Here is a 23,656-nt window from a genome sequence, read left to right as displayed (position 1 = left end):
TCAACTACAGGCCTTTTTTCCAAAAAATAAAAATATAAAAATGAAATCGTCATTGTTGAACTGGTTCTTTCACCTCTGATTGGGAATCAATGCAAACACCCTCGTGCTCGGAGCATCTGCAAATTTATGAATTCATGTATTTTTAAGGAATGAAAAGAAGGTGTAGGAGCCAAAGAAATTAGATATTCAAAAACAGAAGCACACGGCATCTAAGAACAGCTTGGGGAAGAGGCTAGAGGCTGAGATTTGGAGACAAGAGATGCATAGAAGCTGTTTCCTCAGTTCGCTGATCTTCAATCTGTCACTGCCCAGACTGAGCGCACCCGCTGAACCAGTATGGCTTTACACTAAATGAATTCCAGCAGCTCCTTTTATTTATTGGGGCAGCATGCAGCCTGCTCATTTCACCATTACCTTCAGCTTTTAATGCAGGGACAGAGAGACCTCTGACAATGAAAGCCATTTTAATTTCTTTCCATAAACCTCTCATGTAAACACCTGTAAATCTGTAGGTTATGTTCAGAATTCATAATCTCTTAAACATGTCTTGTAATGAACTGTAATATTTAGAATATTTTGCTTGTGTCAATCAATATCAATGTTTGAGTAGAGAGGGAAAATGTTAAGGAGAACACTGTTAACGTTAATCTAAAAGTCCAGAGATGTAATTTGTCACTTCTATGCACACATCTAAATATTTTAAATAAATGAAAGTGCACTGAACATTCCAGATTGTTTATGAAATGAACATTTCATAATGTTTTGTCATTTCTTATGTCCTGTCATTTCTTCCCTGTGAAATGTTAATTGAACATTCCCTCACTGGAAAACCAAACAAATGGCTAGCAGAGGGAGGATTTAAAAAAAAAAAAACAAAAAAAAAAAACAACAACTATTAGTCATGGCAATCGATTCCTGTTTGTGTCTTTGAACTGGCAACAGTTTGAAACAAGTCTGTGCAAATTGTGGGCTTGTAGACGGAATGCCAAATTCTCCACTATGCTGCTGAATTACCCTCACTAGGCCCTTTTACTCTATCACCCCCCCCCCCACACACACACACACACGCACTTTTTTTTTTTGCTATGGTAAAGTATGTAGCTGCAATTACAAAAGCAGGGAAAAAAGACGAGTCGGTATGCAGTGGTACCTGTATAGTATTGACATGAAAACCGTGATGTTTAATAGGAGCCTAGAGGACAGGGCCATAAGAAACACTCCCTCGGCCCCAGTCTACTCAGTCACACTATCTTTCACGAGAAACACAGGGGCAGCAAAAGGGGGAATTTCCCAGCGAAAGTGACCCAGATAGAATGACACATAGAGGATGCGAAAAATAAACTGAAGCTTGAGTGTTAAGAATATGCGTGTGCCTGTCTTTCCCACTTGCTCACTCACTATTTTTCTCTGTGTGCCTGTGTCTGTTGTGGAAGCTGAAATCAGCAAGGCTAGGATACACTAACTTGAATACATTAAAACCTCATTCTCATACATCTAATTCACCCAATATGTTTATTATTATTCTTTTATAATTTTTTTAATGTGTCAGCCTTTACACAAACACAATTTTTCTTGTCTCGGGCATTAGACTTAGCATGATGTCTGTGTCATGCCTTTATCTCAAGAAAGCTACATTGTACTGAAAATGCTGTGATTGACTTTTTCATTATGCTTGCTTTACAACAAGTTAAATGTTTCACCTCAGTGACGTTACTCATGTTAGTTAAAGACAGAAGAGTGAACCATTCATAAAGCATAATGACTTCTTTCCCACCACATTCAATTTGTTTTCTACACTATTGGCTGAGTGGCCCCTATCTCTCTGCATACTGACACTTGCTGTCCTTCAAATACAAAGCAGCCTTATTTGTGCCTCTTCTTTATTTATTTTTTTCTCTTAGCTTCCCTCACACACCTTTTTAACAGTTGTTTCAGAGAGTGAGTGCATGTTAAACAAGGAAGGTGTGCCTGAAGGCAACAGGCAAAGACAGAGAGCTGTCAGCTTGGGGAAATAAAGTGTTTGTAGCTGTGTGTTAGTAGAGGTGGAGATAAAAATGTAGCAAGAGTGAGTTTACAAATTCTACATGTGGGAATGAAATAAAAATATAACTGAAAAAGAAAATGTTCACCCAAATAAGATACATTTTTAATAGTTTCAATTGTAACCCAAGTACACAGGAAAGGCTCTTATTTGTGTGCAAATAATTACAGATAAATAGTTAAAAACAGATACAATGAACCCATTGAACCCACATGAACTGCAATGTGTTAATTGTAACTCTTTAAACTCACCTAGTGCTGGGGCCAGAGCTGCCATGTTGGGGTCCAGATGAAAACCGCCAAGCAAGAACTGGGCATCAGCTCCAGAGGGCTCCATCTTAAGGCCTGGTGGCAGGCTCATGTTTTGGGTCAAGTAGTATTGGTACAGCTCAGCCTCTGAGGGTGAAGGCATGGCCCCTAGACCAAGCCGGCCATGCTGCATTTGGGTCATGTTCTGCTGAAGCAGCATCATGTTGTGCATGTGTTTCTCACTTGTCATGTGGATGCGCAGGTTACGTGCTACATTTGTCTCATAGTCACACACTTCACACCGCCAGGTGGGCTTGCTTTTTGGCTTGGTAGGTGAAGGGGCACCACAGGGCCCTGCCATGTGGGTGGAGGACTGGGCTGGATGATGGTGGTGACTAGGATGATGGCTGCTGGCCTGGGTAGCAGAAGAGACAGGTACCACCCCACCTGGCGCATGCCCATACACCTGTTCACCAGCAGTTGGAATAGTTCCTCCATTTTGTAACGTCTGCATGTTGTTAAGATGCTTGTCAGACTGCATATGGATGCTTAGGTTGCCTTTGGTGGTAGTGGAATAGTTGCAAACCTCACAGCGGAAGGGCTTGTAGCCACAAGTGTAGCTCTCCCCACGGGCAAGGCGGGGGTGACTTTGCCCACTGCTGCAGTACATACAAGAGCCTCCAGAGTCAGGGTGTTTCTCCTTCATGTGGGCCTCCAAGGTTTGCTGGTATTTGTAGTGCCAGTTGCACTTTGGACACTTCAGTGTCTTGCATGAATTCCGCGAGTGCATCATGGTCATATGGCCACCCAATGAGCGAGAGGACCCTAGGACAGTATCACACTTTGGGCACTCCACCCCACTCCCTCCACTGCCCCCAGCCCCATGGTTCTGGGTGCATTCACTCAGTCCTGACATGTCACAAGCAGCTGTGTGATGGAGGTGTGTGTGGGCATTGGGCGAAGGGTGTGGGTGGTGATGGTGGTGAAGGTGGTGGTGGTGGTGGTGGAGGAGGGCACCGTTGTCCTCATCTCCCTCTGCTGAGCATTCATTTGGTTCAGGAGCTGTGGCACTATCTCGATTGGCACATTCCTCAGCAGCAGCATTGGAGGCTAAAGGGGAGGACGTGCTTGCAGTGGAGCATGCAGCCCCATCCTCCTCACCCCCTCTGCTGGCGACTGCCGCCATTGCCGGGGGGACTGTAGACCCCTGGCAGTTAAAGCTCAGAGGGAGTTCTGAGGTCCTCCCTCCACCGTCTGCAGCCATCCCATCCTCTGTCCCTCTGATAGAAGAGGATGACATGGAAGCAGAGGCTTTGCTGCTAAGTGCAGGGCTGGCTGCAGAGAGACAAGCAGAAGGCTGGAGAGCGCTACTAGGCATTAATAAAGGAGATTTGGAAATGCTTTGGTTTGAGACAGCCAGTTCCCCCACAAATCCACCACCGCTGCTGCTACTTCCACTACAGGCCACCATAGTGCCTTCATCCTCTATCTCTTCATCTTCTTCTTCTAAAAGAAGCTCATCCTCTTCCTCTGAGGCCATCTCCTCACTGTGAAGGAGAGCCTTTCTTTCACAGGTTTCTGCATCCCCATCCTCCCTTCTATGAGTCCCCTCTTTCCCCACAGACCCCTCTGTTCTCCTACCCTGTGGCTTGGACAGAGTGTTGGAGTCTTTGGCTGGGCCTGGGGTTGACGTAAGGGAAGATGGTTTGGGGCTGCCAAGGCCCCCCAATGTGAGGAGGGCTTGTTGCTGGAGACCCGAGTCAGAGTCTTTGTTGAGGAGGCTCTCACCTCCTTCACTACTGCTGCCCCCTTCTAAATGAACCCCACTGAACGTGCCATAGAAGCTCTGGCCTGAATTTATGGGTACCAGGGTAGGCGGTGAAGGAGAGTTCTTATTTTTTGGTTCTAGGAAGCTAACGAGTGGCTCTTTGTCTTTCCCGATGCCCTGTATAATGGCTGATGCATGCTTGTCGCCTAAAAGCCTGCGCTCATCCTCACACAGGGTCATGCGATGGTCATGGACCGCATGAGTGACAAAGGAGCGTGCGTAGCCAAAAGACAACTTGCAGAGGAAACACATGAGGATGGGCTTGCCTTTGCCATAAAGGGCCAGGCCGTCAAATTTGGAGAAATCCACGTTGTTGGGAACATCTTTGGATACACAGGACTTCTTGGCAGACCCATCGCTGTTCAGGTAATCTTTGTTGCTTTTGTGCCGCACATCAAAGACGCGGAAACTGTGCAGGACAGGACTGAGGCCTGCCAGGGTTGAGGTATTGGGGAAACCTTGGTCTGAGGAGCCGAACCATTTTCCGAAAGACGAGGCTATATGGAACGTGTTGATGATCTGAGGGTACACTGAAGAAGAGGTCCCAGCCGCCTCCCCTGTCTTTCCCCCACTGGGGAGAGAGTTTGAGGGGAGCAGGCCTGGTTCTATGCTCCCATCGCTTTGGATCAGCTGGCTGAGACTTTCCACAATGTAGGCAGAGCCATCAGGCTGGTATACTATCTCTCCAGCCAGGTTTTCCACATCACTACTCTCCTCTTCCTCCTCTTCCTCTCCTTCTTCGCTCCCACTCTCTGTGGCTCCCCTCCGATGGGAGGGCTGTTGCCGCATGAGCATGGGCATACCCCCTCCACTTGGCACCATAGGTACACCAGGGAAGGGCTGCAGACTAGGAAAACAGCTGTCAATCTCCATTTCATCCAAGTCTTCCAAATCTTCGTCCTCCTCTCCACAGCTCACTCCCTCCTGTTCCTCCTCTAACCCCTCTCTTTTGGGGTGCAGCCGTCTGGTAGTGGAGTTATCGCAGGGAGCCTGTTTTTGCTTTTGCTGCTCTCTCACAGCCTCGCAGGGTGTACTGGGATTACGTAGCTGGGCTGAGTGGGATGCAGAGAGAGACAGGGGCTCCAAGGAAGGGGGCTGGTTGAATGGTGGGACCTGTGCGTTAGGGTGATCGTTCCAGGGTTGTGGATGGTGCTGCTGCTGGGAGGTGGCAGAGGAGCCAAGTCCATCGTCTGTCCCAGAAACCACGGGAGACTCACAGCTTTCCATGCTGAAGCCTACATGAGGCGTTCATCGCATCCAGGCCTGATGAGAAAAGACAAAAAGAGACAGGGTTAACCCACTGCTTGAAACATATAATGTCTCAGAAAGTAAAAAAGTACATAATAGACACCTTTAATATTTTCCTTTCATCGTTTCTATGCAAGCTAATTTTCAGTCCTGCGATGCTGAACATTTAAAGAGCCATAAGAAGCATCTTGATAAATGGTGAAGCAATGTACATATATAGAGAGTGATAGAGAGTGGGGAGCAGTATAGTACATTAGATGAGAAACAAAAGTGTGAGATATAATGGTGGAAAATGACAGAGTGCTCATTAGGTTAGATTAGGTACTTAAACAATATCTCAGACAAGCACTAATAAGGCAGCTCAAATGCTTTATCCTGTCATATCAGCCAGTTACCATCTTTTATCTAGACCTTACACACAACACCCAGAGTCTGCTATGTTCTAAATCCTGCATACATTTTTTTCTTCTTTTTTTTTAATTAACGTTGGGTCTGAGAAACACAGTAACAGAATAACTTAATGGATAAAAAAGCCCCATTGTGCTGCTAATTAGACACAGTGAAACCCGCCATCAGCACATGATCCATCTCACACCCACAGAAAGAACTGAAGGTTACAAAAATATATTAGCCACGCTGTTTTAGGACCTCCATTATAGAGAGATCCCACACACAGAACACACCGCATGAATATAACATGGGAATAAGATGCATTTAGTTGATGTGTATATGATTTTTACAGCAAGACATGCACAACATACACAGAAAGATTGGTTTATATTATTTTTAAAGCCTTAAATATAACAGCAATGTTGGTACACCAAATGCAGTATATAAATCTAGTATCCAATAACTTCCACACTTAGCCTGGATTCAAACACTCCTCTGCCTCTGAAATAATAAATGGGAGCTGAACTTTCTGAGGGTAGTGCTGCCCCGAGCAAGGAAAGAGCCATGAGCACGCCACAATTTCAAGCAGGCGATAAAGGAGATAAAATGATAGTGAGAGATACTGCTGAGCTAATAATTTTAATAAAGGGATGCAGGCAGCATTGATTAAAGGGGGCAACCGGACTGAAACCAATAACTCTGGCCTGCCCTTTCACCCTCCATTGCTGAATATTACATGAGCAAAGTTTCCCGGCAGCACGCTAACCACCGTGTCCTGCCTGATTAGCACATTCACTGCCTGTACTTGATTTATTTACTTATTTACTTAGGGATGCAAATATCAGAAGTGATCAGACACTGTGTCTGTGACCCCACCCCCACCTAATGTATTAACATGAGAGCGTTTGGCTGGGGAGATTGATAATGTTTGATTCCCTCTTCATGAATGTCTGATGAAAATTCGACACCCCTCAACTCCAACACACAGAGCCACCCACCCCTCCCCCACCCATCAAAATCACAATGTGTGCATGCACTGCCTGCAAACAATGCCCATATATATGCAAGTTAATTATGGTGGTTTAATTCCATATCATTTTAACAATAATGAAACATGAAACAGAACAATAATGTGTATTTCGTCTAATTAAACAAACACCCAATATAAATAATGAGGTTGTTATTGACTAAAACATAAAGATTAAATACTCTGAGAGTTGTAAATGGTTAATGCCAAGTCAAAGTGCTTCTCCATCATTCCAGTACAAAAGAATTAAGTCAATCAACAACAATAAGCTTAAATTCTGACAGAAGGAGTCCACAAATAAACTCGATGCTGCTGCAGCATTATGGGATTGTATATAATAGATGGAGTAGAGAACTACTTAAACTGTTAAACATAAACAGCTTAAAGATTATGACTCACAAATGGTCATTCCTGAAAATCTGCTATGATACACTTTTCATTTAACGCAAATGAGATGGCTTCCTATAAAGAATTAAACAGTGCAAGAGAGTGGCGGCCCAAGCCGTCTGGGCGCGTCTGCTGCTTACTGAAAACAGGATTGCCCTTTAAAATGGAGATGGTCTAATTCAATAACCCACAGTGGTTACTGATGTGCAATAGGATTGTCTGGAGTCTGCCAGTCGCAGATGGGCGGGCAGATATAATGTAGTTTGTCCGCTCAAGGTTTGCTTCCGAAGCAACACCTGTTTGAAGAAGGGAATCTTTAATCTCACTGCACTAACGAAGGCTCAGACAGACAAGCAGACGCATACTCAGTTAACAACAGGAAATGAGTATTAAGCTTTCTTCTCACCCTGTACATGAGCCTTTGGCTAAAATATGTAATGGCACAGTGGATAAGCCAAACACACCATAAATATATGTATAAAAAATATATATATTTCCTTGATATCCTATACATTCTGTCATGAAGGCATCATCATGCGCTATTAAGGCATGAGGCAGGACTTTTCAGGGTAGGGCAGGGTTTCTCAGAGGCACATAGAAACTCGTCTCAACTCAAATTAGGCAGAAAAGAAAACATTCCCTTTTAATCAGCCAAACAAAGTAGATAAGGTTTTTAACGATTAAAAAAAGCACAGTACATAAAGAAAGCTGTTAGAAGCTGGTCTGGTTGTCATTTAGAGGGGATAGAAATTGAGATAAGTTTTTATTTATGGGTCCTTTCATTTGGTGGGATTTACTGGCTAAGCAAGAAGGGAATTAAAGGCTAAGGAGCCGTCTGATTATACGCACGCACAATCACCTGCCCAGGGGACAGGCCTCCAGAGGCCCAGTGCTCCCTCTCCTCTCCTGGGGAATTAACTCCTGCTCGGCCCCAGCTGAGAACGGCCATGGGGTGCGGCCTGACCCTCACGCCCCACACCCAGCACCCCTCAATACATAAATAACGTATCCTTCCAGAGAATATCAGTGGAAGAAAAAGGCTTCATCATCACCTCCCTGTGGTCTGCAGCAGGCCTTGCTTTTCTTTTCCCATTTCCCGCCAGATCTAGCCATCGCACAGGCTGGCCACTACAGGGTTAGGGCGCTTATTGAAAAATCAATGGCATAAATGCTAGGCAAGTTACAGGAAGATATGGGAAGGAAAGGTTCCTATTGATAAAGCAGGGAGGGCCCTCTGATTTTGCAAAAGGGGATATATTCATTAAAGCTGGGTGAGAAGGCTTAATCTTTGAAGTATGGCCAATTGAATTGCAAATATATGTTGGAAACCTGTTCACCCCACTACTGTATTGTCAATCTTAATGCTAAGTTCAGGTGTCAAATACACTATTCTTCTTTCAGTAAAGGCACTGTAATGTATTGTAACGTTACAGAAATTTCAGTTTAAAAAATTGATATCAGCGCTCTCAAAATATTGTGTCAATATGTGGATGACACGTGTAGTTGAATACATGTGCGCATAACTCATTATATATTTATCAAAGGACAATGAGGTAGATTAAGTAGGTTCTGCAGCAGTGCTCTTTACTTTTTTTTTTTTTGTTATAATGTAACATTCTCCTCCCATCATATGTCTCAGCCAATCAAAGCAAATAAATCAAAATCAAAGTAAATATAGTTATTCAATAAATAAATAAATAATAAATATTATGAATACCGTGTGTTTGTTGTTGATTTAAAGTGAATTACTGTATAATAAAGGATATAATAAATATAATAATAGTATAATATGATAATGCATCATATTTCTGGCCAAGAAAGCGGTAGAGGTTTAAAAACACTTATGCACCACAAATAATTAACCCTGCATTTATTGCTATATAAGCATTTATTAAAAAAATAATGTCATTTCAATCAAATAAAAATAAATAAATAATAATAATAAAACTAAAGTGTCTCATTTGCTAAATGATTAACAGTGACATCAGTGATTGAATGCCATGACTCGTATAATTCAAAAGCACTTCTGCAGAACTTCCACACTGGGTATTTTCAGTCAGCATTTATTCAAATTCAGCTTTATTAGTGAGCAAAGGTAAACAGAGAGGACCGAAAAATTCCTCCACCTTCTCTTCCTTGTCCTGAACGTTTAATGTAGACACAGCGACACTTCAGAGGAGTTGCTGCGTCAGAAGGCAAAAAGTCACCTCAGGTCGATGGCACTCTGGCTGTAAACACAGCTTCCCGTAAAATCAATGATCTTTAGTTCAAGCTATCAGTCTGTGCAACAGAAATAGCAGTGGCTGTGATGAGACTGAGGCTGTGGAGAGAGGGAGGAAAAGCGATAGAGAGAGAAAGAGAGATCAGTACAGCTTGGCTGTCGGTAAGAGATGAGAGCACAGCTATTTGCTGCTACTGCGCACAGCAGTACTGCCAACACAGCGCTGAAAACGGAACTAAATGCCGGTTCCCAGCATGCATCTCTCCCAAAGCCACAGCCATTAGTGTGTCAGGCCGGAGTGCTCTACCTGCACGCTGGCACTGGTTAATAGATTATGTTGGTTGTGGAAATAGGAGGTGCTCCTCTGTGACTTAATGTAACAGTAAACATCTGCAAACTCATCTGTTACTAATTGGTCTCTGGCCTGAACACAAACGAATTGATTCCGAGGTATCAATAGCGTTCTCTGTTCTGGGCGCTGAAACTGAATCTTGGTGATAATTTTCGCTCTCGGGTAACAGCATAAGATCTGTAAACGCAATCAATGTAGCAAAACAAAGGGAGCATAAAAAATGTTTTCCTGACAAGGCGTGTGATGCAACGTCAGGCTGCCTTTAGCGCCATTTATTCAGCCGATGAAATCTGGAGCGGTTTCAAAGGCAGCTGAAGGGGAATCCGCGCGCCGGCAAAGTGTCTCATCACTTTTGGTGAGTGCAAAAGAAACAGGCTCCTCGTGTAATTAGAAGTGGTTAATTAGCTGTGGGTTAATTACTCAGTTCGAAGGGGAAAGCTGGCAAAAAGAGCTGGTGGGGTGGTAGAGTGAGGGGAAAGTGGCGAACACGCAGCAGGAAGCTCCCAGTCTCCTGCCAATTAGCAGGCAGCATGGGGGGCTGGCGGAGAAACGGGGCCGGGAGTACAAATGAGCTTCACACCAGCCCACTCGCAGCCACTGAACTAATACCACACTCAACATATCCACATTCCCCTATTAAAAATGCATACTGTTGGAGATTCTCCGCTCACTGTTGTTTTTGGTAAGCGCTTCCATTTGCCCAACAGCCACTCGTTTTTTCTTCATCATATGCAAAGACTTAAAGGAGTGTTTTTCGCTTGGATATCAAAATATCCCATATAAATATGAACCATATTTAATTGAATAATAATAATAATTTGAATATGAATAAGGCGTTTATAAAACAGGAACATGTCTTATTGTTTCGGACCCTGCATGCTGTCTTTCTCTCTCTCTCTCCTCTTAACAAATCTTACAGGAAAGTAATAGCACATTATTTGCCTCCACCTTCCCCAGTGGTTGGTTCAGATAAAGCTTTGTGTTTTGTAAGTGCATAAATTATCCCAGGGATAAAGGTATTGATGTATAATCAGAGATGGGTGATCATGTTCGTGCTGCAAAAAGCCCTCCATTCACCCCCAGGCACATTGAGAGCGCACAGCATGCTCCACAACACAGGAGGGAGGAGTGGAGAGAGCCTAGTTACTTCTCAGAAAGAGAGAGCGAGAGAGATAGAGAGAGAGAGAGAGAGAGCATTTGCCTGTTTACCTATCGTGAAGAATGTTGTCTTCATGTGCCTGCCTGCACACTTTGCATTTGTGAAAGAGATCAATTCGAACAAACAATTAATTACAGGATGTTTTCTCCTGACGCATACTGAAGGCATGTTTAAGACATGCTCACTGTAAACCCAAAAGAGGGATTATTTGAAATAAAGAAGAAAAAAAAAAAAAACTTCAAACTTGCATGTTCAAAGGGAGTGCAAGAGTTGGTCAGACAACATACAAAAAAACACATTTAAACACACATACATGTATTTATGATCATTTATTTGAACAATTTAATTTGCAATATATCACAAAAAAACTTGCAAAATACATACAATTTTAAAATATATGACATATTATATTTATAAAATTATAATGTTTTTTCTTTATACCTTTTGTAAAAATTACTTTGGGGCAAATGTGTTATTTAATTATTAGCTTAACTATAAATATTAAGTAAAGCAAATAATATATATTTTTAATCATAACTTTGCTGTTGGTTAGGGTTAGGATATAGTAATTTAATACTATATTTAACCTTAGGATTAGTAAGAGATCAGTCATTTAAAAACTATGGAAGTCAAGGATAAGTCAGCATTTAGATGGCTAGGTAAATGTGTGTGTGTGTGTGTCAAAGCCAGCCAGGCCCAAAGGCTTTCATTTTCATTAATTATCAAATCTCCTCTATTAATAGCTCAAGGAAGCGGCTCTCTCCTCTCTCGTGAGGGAGTGAGACAGAATGAGACAGACAGACAGATAGAGAAAACATAAACTTAAGCGTGGAAGGTTAGAAGAGAAATATGCAAACTACAGAGTTTTTTTTTTCCTTCTCAAGCAACACGCTTATCTGTCTTGTGAAAAAGAGGGTAGTTGACTGGGTCAGATAAAGAGATTGAGTTCTGTCGACATCTAAATAATGAGACCACCACCACTACGCTTCCCTCTGACTCCTTTATGACACCACTGATTTATTATACAAATAAGACATATTACATTTCATCTGCTATAAGGAGTCAGCCCACTCCCTCTCCATCCTTCCTCAATCACTTCCTCCTCAACTTCCTATTGTCCAAACATCTCCCCCACTCACATGTACCCTCACTGTTTCATCTCTCCTCTCACTGAGGCTGCAGTTAAGGCAAGTCGACCGCAAACACGGTTGTTAAGATGATCAATACCATTGAAATATTAAACCTTAAAAAGCCGCATTATTGATTGTAAGGGTGATGATAAAACTGTTCATTATCATAATCACTGAAGCTCCATGTAAATGCTTGAGAGAGGGACTTCAGCTGCACACAGCACTATGACACTGGATCGGTTTTCCAGAGCTGTACATTTCAGGATTTGAGACCTGTATAAGACCCTTATATGTTTTCACCCTGCAGGGTAATGCCACAATATGCTCTTCGACTATGTGCTAAACACCTGATCTTGAACCAAAGAATCAGCATCAGGCAGGATGAATAGAGTTTGGATAACCCACCTCTAATCCAAGGCCTTTTTAACTAATCTGGAAAACAAATACCTCAGTAATGACCCAGTCCTGCACCTGGTAAAACAGAGCAATGGGAGAGACAGCACCTGGAATTTGCCAAATAACCCAAGTAGGGCATTCTTAAAGGTGCAGACACCCTTTTAGTGCACTGCTGAAACAAATCCAAGCTATCAGGTGTCCCAAAAGTGACGAGAATCATAGTGCAAGAAGAGGCAGGCTTACTCTTGAGCTTAACACTCTGTGTCAACAAGTGTAAAACTCACAAACGTTCCAATAACTGGCATGCCAGGGAACTAAGAGTTACAGGCTAGCAAAGGTTGCACAGAAACACTGAGAGGCTTGAGGGCTGCCAGGCAGAGGAGTCACGGCGAGGCCTGGTGTTTTGTTAAACGTTTAAACCCAAGGAGCGCGATACGATCCTTCTGGATGGCATGGGAGGGCAGACTACGGAGGAAACTTGAGCGAAGAGGGCGACAGCTGTTCAGGGTTCAGGAGTCGGAAAGCAGTAACGGGGAGGGAGAAGACGAGATATACTACATGTCCTGCCCTGGCCCTGGGTATTCAAATAGTTACTGAGGATCTAATACCGGCGCAAAGGCAAGCACGCTCGCACAAACAATGGGGATTAAAGGGTGTCCCAGTGAAACCATTCTGTGAAAGTTATTTCTTCACTCTAATTCTTCAGCGGGATATCCTGGATAAATAATTAGAGGCTATCTTTGAAGACCCTACACTGCATCTCCATTCACTCTCCACTTCACTTTTGTTAAAGTCATTAATGACAAAGACTTGGAAATAAAGCACTGACTCTTTCTCTTGTACACAAATACTTATTTTATGAGTTCTGGCCCAAATTCCTCTCTGCTTAGTTAAATCTCTTATCCTGGGAAAGAGCCGTGCTCGCTTTAAGCAATAAACCTCAAGGGAGGATGGTTTTCTACTGCACCCCCCACCCGCCCCGACCCCCTTTAAAGAATTATGGAGTGTTAATAAAGACCAAGAAATAATGTGTTCTTTAGAGAAACAGGGGGAAGCAAAGCTGGAGCGTTATTGGCGTTGAATGTCCAGACGTTTAAGAAAAACAAAGAGAATGAGCGAGAGCGAACAAATTACGGTTAAATATTTTTTGCAGGCCGCTTTCATAGCATAACCTACAGGTGGGAGTTTGAGGGACTGCCAGGTCGAATTACAGAGATTCCAATTGATGTCACTAACTCTTAAAACGCAGCTATTCTCAAACAGCAGCAGAATACATCTCCAATTAGATCCCCATGCTCTGACTTACTGACAGTCTATTTTTATCAGCAGACTTGTTTTCAGCAGAATCATAAACAAAAGGGCAGCTGACAGCTATAATGACATTGAAAGCTTCATTTTTACTCACAACAACCAAATTGTTAAGGTTTACACTATTATTTTCTAAACTACACAGTGCCAATCCACCTGCAGATGGTTCGTGCTCTGTAACAATTTTCATTATCTAAGTGTATCGTTTTGTGGTATGTAGACACTACTCATAAATCATAACCATAACTACAGACGCCTGCGGTTTATCGCATTGTACAAACCTAGCCCGCAGTATTTACGAGAAAAAAGGCCAAGGAAAAGCAAGCGAAGTGACGTGCATTCTTCCTCAGCGGTGATGAAATGAGTAACTCTCAACAGAGGAAGAGAGAGAAAAACACTATGAGAATACAAGTAGTTAAGTGTGTAACAAGGTGGCCTCGAGGCCAGTGCTGAAAGATGTCGACGCTCTGGGTGAAGAGGAACGTTGAAAACAATTAATAGTCTTCCTCCAACTTGTCGAGGCACATAACGAACATTTCATTCAGCAGGGGAGGGGTAGCAAAAAACTGAGCTTGGCGTGAATTTCGGGTTTACAAACTGAAAACTAATTTGATAATATGAAGGGCACTCAACGGATGCCCTACCTAGAGCCGGACAAAAAAAGGCCGCACCAAGTACTAAACTACAAAAATGGCCAGGGAGTCTAAAATTAAAAGAGCCAAAATACTTTTTTAGTTGATGAATTACAGATCAGTAATTTATTCAGATTTATCTCTCATTTGATGCTATCACCATTGGCGATTCTGATTGTTTTTGTGCCATGTAAGGTCACGTGATTCGCAGTTCACTTCTGAGCTCTGAATGATTCTCTGACTGAGTCTGACTCAAACTGCTAACCCCAAACCGTTTTTTGAATCAACCGGTTCACAAGAGTCATGTGTTTATGAATTGGACGTCTCGACTCGCAATCTTCCTCTGAGTCCACACTTTCGTGACGTAATGTCACTTTGACTGTCAGGTAGAAGTCTGCTGCAGGTCTTGTGGACTTAACGGACATGTGCACGCGACAAGACCGCAAGTGCATATTAAGTGTGTCATTTGGGAAAGGGCCTAACTCTGTGCTTGTTGTTGGCGTGCACTCTAATGAGATGACATCTGATAAAATTGCATATGGACAATTTTTTTGCAGACTCCCACTAATGGAGACTATATTTGAAATTATTGCCACAAATTTTATATAATATTTTTTTGTCACACTTGCAACCATTTTAGCCAGTCTGGCCACACCCACCAGAAAGCATCAAATTCCTAATAATCGCCTTCAGACTAAAGAAAAACACTTACAGGAAAGGCCCAAAGGATATCTGCAAACCCTTGGTCAATTATCAGGATTTAAAATGGATCCAGATCCAAGTTTAAAAGCTAACTGGTAAGAACCACTATCAGAGAGAAGGTAAAGGAGAGAAACAGACAGAAAGATGAAAGAAAGAAGAGAGAGGAGGCTAAGGATTGCCTTCACAGGGGCGACAGGGGGAAAACCGACACCGCGCCACTAACATAAGCCCGTCAAAGTTTGCTGGCATGTCAACACTCCCAGACAATCCTGGCATTGTGGTGTCTGCCAGGGCTTAAGCCACTGTGCACTCAGCAGAGGTCAGAGAGCCCACTGTGCCTAAAAGCCCAAGCAGGGCGAGAGGAAATCCAAAGCATGTGCGACGGGAAAAAAAAGAGTCAAAATCGAAGAAGCATGTTCTTCCTTCTCTAACATATAGGCTTTGTATCCGGCGGGTGTGGACGTCGGACAGAGGAACTGCCTTCTATGTCCTCTTTTTAATGAGGCGACTACAAGCTGTCCCCCATCCCATCAGCTCCGCTGCTGCACTGAACGCAGCACCTGTTAGATATAAATCAGCCTCACTGATTTGTGTTTGGGAAGTGAGGCATTAGGCATGACACAGGCTGTCAAAGTTCACATCACACTAACCGCAACATCTAGCTGAACTGCTGAGCGGCAGACCCAAAGCCCGGCCCAATCTCAACCCAACGCTGCTCTGCTCACATGGCCTGCCTCCCTGTACTGCACCACATGAAATGCAGATTACATCTGGAGCCCAGCTGGACCAGAAAGAGAAAGGAGGAAAGAAAAGGTGAAAGAGAGAGAGAGATTGGGCGAGAGAGGTAGAAAAACAGAGAAACTGATCTCCAGTCACTCTGTGGTCATGTTTTTAGGATTTACATCTAAGAGCAGAGGAAAAGACTGTAGCATAGAGCTCTAACTGCTGGTGACATATCACTGTGTGTGTGTAATAACAGACAGACCAGAAAGAGAGGCAGAGAGAGAGAGAGAGAGAGAGAGAGAGCTGTTAGTGCAGCTTAAAGAATCTCAGTCATGTGTCAGAACAGGGTCAAAGGTCAGATTCTGGAAGAGAAGCCACATTCCTCCATAGACAGAAACATATCTCCAGTATGTGTGCCTATGAGTTTCAGCTTTTCTAAGCAACTGACTCCACCCCTTTATCCGGGGATCTGGCAGCTAAATATTAACCAGATAGGATTTCTTTTGAACTACACATACTGTATGGCAGGGTTAGGTAGACATGGAAAGTGGAAGAGAAAAAGAAAGGGAATTTAAAAGAAAGCATCATCTGCTAATGATTTATCCGGGGCAGCCATGAACAAGGGTCTATGCTAAGATGTGGCGTGTTGTGTTAAGCCGTTAGCTGCAGGGTCAGGCAGGAGGGACGAATGCAGGGCCAGGCTAGTGCCGGCAGGGGCCATGGCTCTTTGCTGCCTCGATGTAATTTACATTGCTGTGTAATTACCTGCAGAATGAGAGACTCAAAGATACATGGAAACCCCCCACCCCACCCTCACATCCAACACACACGCCTTCTTCAATAACCAGAGGTCTCCCAGAGCTCAACGTATAGGCCAGAAAATGAGCCGTAAGTAATACAGACTTGAGGATCATGCCAACAAGTAAATGTTGAGCACAGACAAATCAGTATCACACCCAGAAAGTTATTTTTGGCATGATGGTGGAGTAACACAGAAACCTTTTTCCCTGCAAACACATCATAATGTAACGACAGGGCCCATTCACTGCTGCGAGTCTAAGGGATAAACTCCCGTCCATCATCTGTCACTTCTTGCTGGGAAAGGAGGCCGGGTGGATTAAGAAGGGTAAAAGAGGCAGAAAAGCAACGAGTATTAAGCATGTTTAAAAAAAGGCTACATGTCTGTGATCTCACCCTGCAACAGAGACTTGTTCATATGGAGGTTGAGCTTAAATATAGTTCCAAAACGGCGACAAAAAAGAGACATGCTAGTTCATAGCACAGTAAGCAAAGGTTTTTAGATCTATTTGCCAGCAGTGCACACAGAGTCACTGTTGTGACACTCCAATGGTGAACTACCATAACCCTGCTGATAAGAGCTTGATAGATACCGAAGAACATGAACGTTTGCTTTTAAACATGACACGTGTTTGAAACTAGATTTGTAAAATATTTGTATTTATTTTATTTATTATATACACTATATATATATATATATATATATATATATATATATATATATATATATATATATATATATGTATACACCACTGACTACACAATAAAAAAACACTCGATGCTAATAAAATATAACACAATGAAGTCTGTATGTTGCTTGAAGGGAGTGGAATCTGCCAGGCCTTGAAGAGCTTGAAACTGTGCTTAATTAATGTCGTCACTGTTTTGACAAAGAGGAAGCGTGCCAGAAAACAAAATAAACATTCAATGGCTGTCAGGATATGCGTTTTTACATTGCTAAAGGAAACTGGACTAAAAGATCAACAGCCAGGCACTTTGAATCTCAACCTAAGGCCACAGTACTGCTCTGCTCAATCTTCCTTACCATTAGAGAACCTGTCACACACAGATGCTGTGTCTGTGTGTGTGTACAAGCTGAGGGAAAGCTGCCAGATATAGTGCTATACTGTGAATGAAATCGCTCTGTGGAGCAGAAAGCTTGTAGTTTGTTGACTCTGCCAGGGCTCTGAGCAGGAGTGGGAGGATATGTATGCATGCCAACACAACATGTGACATGGTCCACATGGCTTAGAATGCAGATGAGCAAAAGTGTGCCTCAAATGCACACACATAATGCATATGAATATCCATATATAGTCCAGAGTTGTTTATTATCTAGAGTTGTAGTCACCACTGGGAAGCTCTGAAAAGGTCCAAGTGTTTTATTTCTGGCTCTTCAGGTAGAGTTTCAGGGATCAGGCAATCTATAAAACCAACAGAGGAGAACGAGACAAAATTTGCATGGACTATATGGAGAAGAGAGCAAAGGTGTTATGCCCAACCCCTCTTTCAATAGGCCTGAATGGTTGATGTCAGCAATGGACAGAGCCTCGTGCTGGGGAGGGACTGTGTAAGATGAGAGGTGCTTAATTGGCTCAGGGACTGTAATTCGGAGGGATTAATTGAAGTGAACTCTATGATGCCAGGTGCACTCCTTTCATTGGGCAGGTGCAGAGGGAGTTCAGTGGCTAGCCTGACTGGGTCACAGTGAACGAGCCTGCATTAGACAAACAAAGCTCTGCATACTAAAGTAAATGGTGCTGTAATGCTCGAAGCAAAAGAACGACCAGGACGTCTTTGGATAAAAGCCTAACCAAACCTAGGACTACATGCAATCTTAAGATTAACAGACAAAACTTAAATGATTAGCTTTAAAACTTAAATGTAAGCCAATAAGACATGATGGAATAAAGGGACGGGTGTGGGGGAGGCGGAACGGACAAGGACGCCAAAGCAACACCTGTTGGCTCTGTCACCGCCTGCTCATTAACTGAGCCTTTTTGTTCCTCATTAGGAGGACACAAAGAGAGAAGTCAATTTGAAAATACAATCTTGAGAGAAACACATCACATTACATGTATTTTGGTGGTATTACATGTAAGAGGGGATCAAGTATGCTTCACTCCAGACTGGTATTCAAACATTTCATCAACCCACTTTTAGTGCTTGAGCTTTGATGGAAGCCTTTGAAAACTGGCACTTAAGACAAAACAAAGGAAAACAAAAGGTAATAAGGAAGTGAGAAGCTTGTGCATGTGCATTTAGAGAGGTTTTTCTCCTGCAAGTCTAAAGTGCCTTGATCAGGTTGACATAGTGACAGTTTATGGAGAGCACGGGAGATCCAGCAGGTCTGTGTGTCAATCACCACTCCGGGGTTTGTAGTCTTATCCAGAAATGGAGACAGGAAGCAAAAAATCCATGATGTCTCCAGTTGGGGCTTCAATAACACATTCCTATTGACTAGGGGGAGGTATGAGTTTATGCTTAACCAGTTTTCATCTGCCTTTACGCTACTGACCCTTCATGTCCAATGATAAAGAGGTTTTTGAAGGAGTCACTGGATACCAGCAGAAGTGTAGATTCAGCACTCGAGTATCAAAGTGATCCTGCGGCATTTTGCCGTTATTTGTAGAAGATTAATCTGTATTTTGTTCCTCCTCCCTCCTGCCAGACCAACATGATAAACACCCCTGGGTCATGTACAGGGTCTGCAGTCAGGGCAGAGCCCCACCCCAAATGCGGAGGACACCAGTGACCCAACAGCTTTTAAATTACAGTCTGAGACAGAAGGAAGGTGACTGGAAGAAGAGCCATTATCCCTGCAGTTCTGCAGGTCAAGCCTTCCCTCATTAAGGCACAGGTCAAAGCCACATATCTCTTCCACTAAGGTGAGGGTCACTGCAATGCTCTCTCCAGTCCCGGGTCAACTAGAGGTCTCCAGCCACTGAGGTCCATAGCAATACAATAAAGCAATCAACTGGGGTGCCGGACCCTGGTCAATAATATACTCCAAGGCCACAGGGGGTCACCACCTGCTCTATGGCCTCTTATTGGAAAGTCCTCCAAGGTCTTCAACAGTGGACTAGGGTTTTAATTTCAAGCCCAAGGGGAGTGCAGAGGCATAGTCATATTCTTAATCCAACGCAATAAAACAACTGATGCATTGCAGAGCGTGTTGTTTGGCTTGATGTACACTGGATCTTTGTTTTTATTAAACTAATGCAGCACAACGTCAGCCCAATTGTCAGAGGCTGGATCTGATGTCATCAGTCAGTTTTTCATTCCACCAGACAATTCATTTACAATATCCCTCTAAGCACACTAGCAAACGTCTCAACTACTGAGACTGGCACAAAGCCACGGTGTTGGACATCTGTTCTCATGAAGTCCTTTTGCCTGTCGTTTTGTACATCCAAGTGGCTTGGTCAGAGGAAACAAAGAAAACAACACTCAAAATCTAAGATGTACAGTCTCCTACACCGAAACCCAACACCAGAAACGTCCTGCTGGGGAAAGTGCAGACCTGGGCTTTATCTGCTGAACTTAGACTGTGTCTCTAGTTCAGGCTGAATTGGACAAGTACACAGAGCTAGACACATTCCTCAGAGGACCTGATCCTGGAATAAATGGAGAGGGAACAGGGGGAGGGGACTTCTTTCTCTTCTCATCCTTCTCTTTTCATTCCATCTCCCTGAGTCCTCATGAATGGAGGCAGACAGCATCCATGCAGTTGCCAGGATGAGACAGCAGTTAAGTCTTGGCTGCTCTCCCTCTCTGCTTAAAGGCAGATATCGTGTTTCTAACAGCTCCGACTGGTTGGATACAATAGGGAGCTCAAAGAAAAGAGGAGGTGAACCTATCTGCTTTTTTTAGGCTGCACCCTAACCCCCAGCCCCTGACTACATCCAAGAAGCTTAATGAATAACTTATAATGAAAAGGCAAAAGTTACTATATGTAGAAGTTTATTAAAAGATTAGGAGAATTGTTCCTTAAACACTCTATAGCAACACTGATATAAACCATACAAAGAATACAGTAGAGTGTGACTTAATACCACTATATTACCACTATACTACTATATACAAAAGCTTTTGTAAAAATGCACATTCTATATTTTAATGTTAGTGCATTACCTAATATGAAATGAACAATACTTTTATAGCTTTACAGTCATTTAAATTAACAATAATTAAATGTAGTATGAATGAACATGAATAAACAATATTATACTTTTAACAGCACATGATTAATGTTATAAAAAGTTATTTGTGATTTGTTTGTGAACCGGACTACACTGGTCGCTCTTTGTTTTTGCCTGCAGTCAGTGAGGACAACTCAATAGAAAATATGTTTTTAAAGCATTATTTTGTGCTACACAGTGTTTACATCACATTCCATTCAGGCTGCAAGCTCTTGCAATGACGGTAGACTAAGCGGTCCAGAAAACACTGCCTTATTCATATAAACGCAACATTGTCAAAATGGACAGAGGAAAACAAAAAAGTTGCACCACCATAAATATCTCTGACATTTAGTTGACAGTTTACCCCTTGAGTAGAAGCCGTTTAATTTACTCCGTGGTAGTGTGTGAGGAGACGGTAAATGTTCCATGTGCCTCTATGGCACTTTCCTTCCCCTCCCCGTTCCTCCCGTCTCAGCTCTGTTGCAGCAGGCATCATTAGGCAGCATAATCAGCATGCTGTTTGCATACATCTGCCTTATTTTATTGATCTCTCTTCATTCATTAGCCTTTAGGGGCATGTCATTAACACATGCCCCCCCCCCTTCACACCCAGGGGAGGCCTAATTCCTATACATGCCATCCAGATTTCGGCAGAGGGCACAAGTGGGCTTGTCAAAGTGGGCACAGGGCCAGTGCCAGCCCCATCCCTGGATACCCATTCTTATCTGTTCCCCTGGCTGTCAACAGCCCCAAGCCAAGATCCTCTAACAAGGAGAGCCTTTCCCCTGCCCACCGTTAACTAAAAGGACAATTATCCAGAGAACAATGATGCTTTTCACAGTGCCTTATGTTGTCATTAATGCAGTGGATCTGGTTACAGCAGCCCCTGCTTAAGCTAATTACAGAATGCTATCTGTGGATTCTTCATTGCTTCTTAATTAAGTAGGATTCATTTCTAAAGGGGGTAAAACAGTCAAATTTTTTGTTGTGTTTCCCCTGTCTCTCAGCTCACTTGGATGTGGGAGTTAGCTTGAGGGCTCCCACAGCTGTTGACACAGATGTGATAAAAATGGGATTGTATTCACACACTAGAAAACATACAGCTGCACAACAGACGCATCAAACGATATCAAAGACAAATGTTGCTACAGTGACAAAGACGATCTAAAATACAAGTGCTGCACATGTCTAAAGCCAACAAAATGTGTATCGAACTACAATAACAACAGTAGCAAATGTGGGTCAATGACGTGATACTCATATTATTATTATAGTTTTTATTATATTATTACTTAGATGTGTCAGGGTGATACAACTATCATGATATCATGAAGAAAAATAAGGAAGTATTTTGGCATAATCTTTGATTGCTGATTAGAAGACAAAACTGCTTCATTGGTTGTTAATAATTGAAAAACATTTTAAAATATTTTTCCTTTTAATTATTGTGACACTCTTATGTGTTGATAACCCATGTAACAAAAGCACATGCAACCACATTCTTGCCTGCTACTGATAGTAGCTGCAATAACTGGCAGTAAAGTCCTGTGTTAGTACATTATGTAGGAGACACTAAGAGAGCTCTGCTAGTTTGGCCCAGACATTTGTAACTCAAAACCCGGCTTGTCTTCTCTCTATTTGTGTCTCCACAGAGGACTCAAGCCCTTTCAACAGCCCCCCTTGTCACTAACACATTCTTATTAGGCCTGATTAGGCCACTCTTATTTCCTACCACAGTCACCCAGCCATAAGGAAGGGTAGAGAAGGTTTACAGTCACCATTCACTCACCCAGACAGAGATGCGAGCAGAGAGGGATGGCGCAGGAATTTAAAGGGTGAAAGGGTTTATAAAAGACATCCAGTGGGATTCTCCTGCTCTCTTATGCCTTGAGCACTCTTTTCAACAGGGGCTGACCCCTCACTCGGAGGTTAAGATGACATACAAGCTATTTTCAAAGGCCAAGCGTATCGTCTCAAAGGGAGGACTCACACTCCGCAAGCCGAAGTAAAATACTCCATCAAAGAAACTCATGGAATGACACAACAGGCAGTCAAGGTGTCATGGAAATGTGAGTCAGAGAAAAGTGAGGGAACGATGGAAAGGGAACAGGCGGTAGAGTGTGGGCAAGCTCCAACCATCATGTGCTTACAACATGCACTGAGTATGTATTGGTTCACTGAGAGGTGAGCTCAATTAAGCACACAAAAGTACACACACATACACACAGAGCTGGTTTGGCAAGAATGTGTCCATACTTGCTTCACATTGTGCAGCGAGACTCTGGCTGCTAATTGAGATTAAAATAAGTAAACAGACATAATGTTATGCCCTTTCTGTATATTTGCAGAGTTGGGGATGTATCAGCACGCACACTCTACGGTACACCCTCCAGATCAGGTTTCAGGAAGGTCAGAGCTAGAACATAGACACGTACACACAAACGTCAGCTAAAGAAATACGCAATTCATTCATGTTATTGTTCTATATTCAAAGAAACTACTAAATACATATATTGCATAACCCCTTTAAACACGGCCAAACCAAAATGTTATTACACTGGCAACATGTAATTCACAATGGAAGCATAACCCTTGCTTTATTCCTCAAAAGAAAAACCTAACCTGTGCAAATAAATTACTTTAGAAGCTGATACAGGTATAACAGCGCTTATAACAGCACAAATCACCATCTGTGGATGGGGTCCTCTAAAGGTCTTATTGCAACAACAAGCAGAAGGAAAATACTTGATGCACATATCCAAACTTCTGTGATGCCTATTGTGTGTGCATATCTGCATGACTGTATAGTGCCCCATTAGACATTATGTTGCAGAAGGATGTTCACGAGTTCACTCTTTGTGCCCGCTATGAGCCTCTGAGAT

General features: G+C 42.9%; 1 protein-coding gene across 8 annotated transcripts in view; it reads right to left on the bottom strand.

The window, feature by feature from the left end:
* Positions 1–23,656, bottom strand: part of zfhx3b (zinc finger homeobox 3b) — a 267,683-nt gene that overhangs the window by 89,485 nt on the left and 154,542 nt on the right. For all 8 annotated transcript variants that reach the window (XM_079865444.1, XM_079865445.1, XM_079865443.1 and 5 more), the window contains one exon: positions 2,293–5,380. In XM_079865444.1, the coding sequence (XP_079721570.1) occupies positions 2,293–5,344 (3,052 nt within the window). In that variant the 5' untranslated portion in view covers positions 5,345–5,380. The remainder of the gene's footprint in view (positions 1–2,292; positions 5,381–23,656) is intronic.

This window comes from Squalius cephalus (genome assembly GCF_949319135.1).
Source record: "Squalius cephalus genome assembly, chromosome: 3".
Taxonomy (NCBI): Eukaryota; Metazoa; Chordata; class Actinopteri; order Cypriniformes; family Leuciscidae; genus Squalius; species Squalius cephalus.
This window is presented reverse-complemented; position numbering and strand designations above follow the sequence as displayed.